Raw genomic sequence first — 5,944 nt, 5'->3', positions numbered from 1 at the left:
AAAAAAAAAAAAAAAAAAAAGGAAGAAAGAAAGAAAAAAAAAAAACAGGAAAGCAGTAAAAGCACAGTAAATTTGAAAAATCCCTTAAAGTTTGACAAAATGGACATCAATCATTCTAGAACTTTGATTCCTACAGTCTTTAAAAGGTATTGTTTTAGCACCTAGTAATTTGTAAGCTGTTATGATCATAGATCTGGGATTTCTTTCATATAACACTGTAATTCATTCATTCATTTATTGAAGATTTATTTATTTTAGAGACAGAGACAGAGAGTGAGCAAGTACAAGCAGGGGGAGGGGTAGAGGGAGAGAATCTCAAGCAGACTCCTCACTGAGCTTGGAGCCCAACACAGGGCTCGATCTCATGACCCTGAGATCAAGATCTGAGCTGAAATCAAGAGTCAGACAATTAACTGACTGAGCCACCCAGACACCACTATAATTCATTCAACAAATACTTACTGAATATCTACTACTATGGAAAAACAAAGATTAAAATACTTATGAACTCTTCCCTAAAGACATTTAAGAGTCTAGAAGAGATGAAACATACAAATAGCAGAAAGCTTAAGAAATGCACAATGTAGTTAAAATGTGAAGATTGCTCAGAGGGGAAAGAGATTATCCGCAGTTTGGTGGGAGGAAAAATAAGGGTGGATTTAAAGCACCTGAGTGGCTCAGTTGGTTAAGCATCCGACTCTTGATTTTGGTTCAGGTCATGATCTCAGGGTCCTGAGATGGAGCCAACGTCAGGTCAGGCTCTGCGCCAGTCGTGGAGCCTGCTTAGGATTCGCTCGCTCTCTCTCCCTCTGCCCACCTCCTACCCCCACCACCTGGCACAGGCTTGCGCTCTCTCTCTCTTAAAAAAAAAAAAATTTAAAGGACAGCTAGACTTTAGGGGTGTCTGACTGGCTCAGTCGCTACAGCATGCAACTCTTCATCCCAGGGTTGTAAGTTCGAGCCCCACATTAGGTGTATATATTACTTAAAAATTTTTTAAAAATCTTTAACCAAAAAAAATAAACAAGATATAAAAAATAAAGTAAAATAAAGGATGGGTAGACCTTAGACAAAGAGGCTTTCTGCCAGAGAAAAGCATAAAAGATGGAAAACCACAATGAAAATAATTTAATTTTACAGAAATGGAAAAAATTACAAAATATTAAACAATAATGTATAAGTTGGAGGTTCCCAATTTTGGCAACTTGAATACCCAGACCAGATCAAATCACCAATTAAAACATCTAAAATTGTACCACTCATTCTACTGATGCTCTACAAATATACTTTCAAATTAGTGACCCATAACCCTTTTTACCCATTATATTTCCTAATGGAATGAGATGGTGAAACAAATTTAATTCACACTGTAACTTGGAGTAAACTTTTCTCTCCATAAGACAAATTACTTTTCCAGTTTTGAGTATACATGCTCAAAGTTAGGCAAGAGTAAGGACCCTTACTTTCCTTTCAGTTTACATAAACAACATACACAAGTGATACTCAAGCTTCATTTTGAAATCACAGTGTAAAAATTACGTTGTTCCATTCACTATGGCAAGATCAGTGTTCTAGTGATCTGTGCCTAACTTGTAAAATGAGGGGGTTCGACCTGGATGATCTGCAAAGGACCTTCTAACTTTAAAATCCTATACTCAACTGTACACCATCTTTTCTACAGAAGTCACTGTGACAAGGCCAACTGTTTAAAAAAAAAGAATAGTCTTCCTCTAAAAACATGTAATAAAAACTACCCTTTATTGAGCACATGCTAAGTGCCAGGCTCTACTTACTTTTTTTTTTTTTTTTAAAGATTTTATTTATTTCTTTGAGAGAGAGAGAGCTAGAGAGCACAAGCACGGGGGAGGAAGAAGCAGACGCCCCACTGAGCAGGGAGCCCCCATTGGCGCTCAATCCCAGGACCCTGGGATCATGACCTGAGCCAAAGGCAGATGCTTAACCAACTGGGCCACCCAGGCGCCCTGCCAGGCTCTATTTTTTATTTCACTTAATCCTCATTTACACCCATACAAGCAGGTGGTTTCCTTACTTTACTCACAGGGTGTTATCCATCTCTTGCCTGGTCCAATCAAATTAGGGGTGAAAGACAATGATTCAAATCAAGGTCTAAATCCGAAGCAAGCTCTAATAAACCACACTTGCTGCCTCAAACAAAAAATACAGAAATAAAATAAATGAACACAAGCTGAAGAAGCAGGCTGTAGAGAGCACTGCCTTATAATAGGGCAGTTTGGGTGCCTTGTAGCCATGTGGGAGCAGACAAAAGAAGTCAAATATCTGTGGGTGTGTGTGTGTGTGTGTGCGTATATGCACACACATGAAATCTCCTGATTTTCAAATGAAGGAAAAGAGATTAACCAGCTTTCAACTTCTGCTTTAAACTGTTCTAATCCAGATGTGAGAGGTTAATTTTAGTATTACATACATTTCCAAAATTCCCAGATAAATATTAAAATATGAGCATCAGCAAGAAAACCTAGGCTAAGAAGTAAGGCAAACCATGGTTGAATCCTGGCTCTACTACTACTAACAGTGTGACCCTGGTCAAGTTACTTCACCTCTCTAAACCTCATTTCTTCATTTGTAAAGTGAAGATACTATCACCCATCTTGCAGGGTGGTTAGATTAATGGAGAATACATGGGGCGCCTGGGTGGCTCAGTTGGTTGAGCGACTGCCTTCGGCTCAGGTCATGATCCTGGAGTCCCGGGATCGAGTCCCGCATCGAGTCCCGCATCGGGCTCCCTGCTCGGCGGGGAGTCTGCTTCTCCCTCTGACCCTCTGACCCTCTTCCCTCTCGTGCTCTCTATCTCTCATTCTCTCTCAAATAAATAAATAAAATCTTTAAAAAAAAAAGATTAATGGAGAATACAGACTATAAAGAGCTCAGCACAGTACCTACCTCACGGTAAGAACTTGACAAATGAAATCTATTATTATCCTTCAAGATCCTGGTAACACAGAACATGGGACCTATGTTCATAGACATCCCAATTATGTCTATGAATACTACCCAAAGTTTACCTTTAAAATGTCATACTTTCTCACTTTTCTGTAGATCTAAAATTATTCTCAGTTTATTTTTAAAGTCACACACACTCATTTCTAATAGAAACTAACCAAACTTCATAGTAAGTTTATCCTAAACCTAACGTTGAACCAACTATCAAATACTGTTTTCAGTGGTTAACAAGTTTTCAAAGTGACGCTGCAAATCGTGTTACCAAGGGTTCAGACTTCTGAATGGGGTGAGTGTAAGGGAAAGCCAGGGACGTGTCCCAAAGCGGTATGAGCGCGAAACACCCCTATAAGTCCAAGCGAGTTTTTCCCAAATGGCATAGGTGTTGGAGGAGCCCGAAAAACGAGGTCTGAACTAATAACACCTGGAAGAACGACCTTCTTCCAGTTGAAGGGACAGGAGCAGGTGGCTTTGTGACCCCAAACTATCGTTTTATTCTTAGCCACATGCTCGAGTCAACAGCTGGGTTTTAAACCTTGCAGTCTTCCCCCATGTCCCATTCCTGGCTGCGACGGAGGGACCAGGACTTCAGGTTCCTCTCGGCCAGTGGAGACAGTCGAAAGGAGGCAAGGGCCCGCGGCCCGGAGGAATGTAGGAGACAAGTCGAACCACCTGAGCCCAGGATCGAGCCCTTCCCGGGCGGCACCACCCGAGGACCACCCTCCACGCCGGGCCTGTGGAGCTTTGGGGCGCGGCCGCTGTCAGCCTGGCCGAAACGCCGCGGTGGGGGCTGCGCTGGGGGCGTAAGGGAATAACTCGGGGGTTTCAGCAGAGAAAGGGAGGCAAAGGGAGAGGCGGCATGTGGACCCCCAGCCCACGGCGGGGCGCGGGAAGTCATCTCCAGGCCCCCGAATCCTTCGTCCCGTTCCTGCCCGAACCCTTCCCAAGCCCCGGACCCATCGCGCTCCTCTCACCGTCTCGATTTCTGTGTGCTGGGGTCCGGCACTCTGACCCCCCATTACCCCGCGGAGGAAATTCATCTTGTTGCTCAGCCACCGGCTCTACCGGCCCCTTCGGGAAAGAAAAGGTAACTTTCCCTGCCCTCAGCAGGGCCTGGCCCCCAAGCCCGCACTCTGCACTCCCCGGCCGTCTGCCACCAACGCCTCCTACTCGGCGGCCGGCCGCTCCAGCCCCCTAAGCCCGGAAACAGCCGCCACCACTAGTCAAGATGCGCATGCGCGGGGACGTGGCATTACGTGGCGGCTCGAAGGGCGAAGGCAAAGGGGAAAAGTAGGCGAGAGGAGGCCGGTAGCCCGTATCCGCCCAAGCCCCGCCCACTGCGCAGGTCCCGCCTCCCTCGGCAGGGACACGCCTCCTACTCCCGCCCTTCGCGGGTAGCTTACTGCTGGCCCCAACCACCCACGTGGTTGAAGCCCGGCCCTGCCGGCTGGAGAGAATCCCGGTAGTGTACGTGTTTTGGTTTGCGGGGTCTTTAATTGTCGCCGAAAGGGACTTACTGCAAGCTGTCGAAGCTGGGGTCGTATTTTGTTGAGTCGAAAGTGAAATTTTACTTCGGCCGACGTGACAGGTAAGGGGTCCCGGCCCCTGGGAGGGTTCGTTTTGTTTTGAGGTTTGGCAGAACGAGCCTTATGGCCTTCTGATTCTTGTAAATTGCATTTCTTTACAGGGCTTTGTTTGGTGGTAAAAAGGGTGCTAGAGCCCCCTCATTCCACTGCCACCGGAGGGCGCATTTCTCAGTTCTTGCTCTTCAAACCTGTTATAAAAGGAATTCCTAGATCCTAACACCAGGTACGCCGCTCTTTTCAAGTGGTGTAAGGTGGAAACCGATCGAACCCTGCCTACATTTAGTTTGTTAGAGAAAATACATTGATCTGTAGTGTCAGTCTGGCAGCTAGTAGCATAATATTTTGTTATTAACTCTCAACCCCTGCATTTTCAGTGTTTTTTTAAACATGAAATGAAACAAATTTTTTTAACATAAAATGAAAAATGTCATTTTTTTCCAAAATGGAATGCTCTGTACCTTTCGAAATGAGATTGCCCAGGTAGGTACACATGCTCCTGGAGTATTCTTGTAAATTTCTTGAGCCTAAAAAGCACAGAGTCGAGTTAGCTTACTAATTCATACACCTCTCCACTTGGATCCCCTACAGGTCTCAAATTCAACATTTAAAATTGAACTCATCATCTTCCCCAGCCTCCATTAAAGGAAAAAAAAAATCAGTATGCTTCTTTGTGCCTTGCCACCCTCAACAGTACCACTAGCCAAATAATTGCCTAAGCTAGAAGGAGGACACTGGGAGGAATCTTATGTTCTGGATTTCACCCCCACATGTCCAGTATTCAAGTCCTTTCATTTCTATTTATAGAATATTTCTCAAACAGGTCCCATGCTCTTCATCCTCTCTGCCTCTGACATAGTTTATGTTCTCATCATTTTTCACCACGATTATAGCAGTAGCTTTCTAACTAGTTTGTCTGCATTCAAGCCCTGGCTTCTGTCCAGTCCAGTCTCCAGTCCAGTCACCCTTGGATGAGCCTAACAACGACAAAACATCTGTCCATGTTGGTACTCTTCTTAAAATCCTCTGGTGGTTGTCCACCTGCTCCATAATAAAATCCAGTCTCTGTAGCTTGGTATACAGGCCTGTTAGGTTCTGGCTCCTATCTTTCCAGCTCCCGCCTCCCCCACATACTCTGCAATTATGCCTGGATAGGCCCTTCTACTCCCACTTCCTCATCAAGGAAATTCCTACTGGTTCCTTAAGACTTAACTCTGGCGTCATCTGAAAACTTTCCCTGAAATTCAGATACATATGTCTATGCTAGCCCTTTGCAATTAATATGTGGAAAGCACTCAATAAATGCTTGTGAAGCCAAACTGTTAAGGGCAGGACTATGTTATTCATTTTTGTATGTCTGTATGGTTGGCACTGTCATAAAA

The 5,944-nt window shown here is 44.5% G+C and overlaps 1 protein-coding gene across 2 annotated transcripts in view; it reads right to left on the bottom strand.

Moving 5' to 3' along the window:
- The window catches only part of USO1 (USO1 vesicle transport factor), a 99,117-nt gene extending 94,913 nt beyond the window's left edge, over positions 1-4,204 (bottom strand). The window contains exon 1 of one of the 2 annotated variants that reach the window (XM_025886932.2): positions 3,954-4,204. In XM_025886932.2, coding sequence (XP_025742717.1) covers positions 3,954-4,019 — 66 coding nt within the window. In that variant the 5' untranslated portion in view covers positions 4,020-4,204. The remainder of the gene's footprint in view (positions 1-3,953) is intronic. The other variant, XM_025886933.2, reaches the window with a different exon arrangement.
- Between the last annotated feature and the right edge of the window lie 1,740 nt (positions 4,205-5,944).

The sequence above is a fragment of the Callorhinus ursinus genome, unplaced genomic scaffold (genome assembly GCF_003265705.2).
Source record: "Callorhinus ursinus isolate GAN/ISIS: 27379988/994484 unplaced genomic scaffold, GSC_fseal_2.0 scaffold4, whole genome shotgun sequence".
NCBI lineage: Eukaryota > Metazoa > Chordata > Mammalia > Carnivora > Otariidae > Callorhinus > Callorhinus ursinus.
Note: the sequence above shows the minus strand (reverse complement) of the source record. Positions and strands in the feature narration are given on the sequence as shown.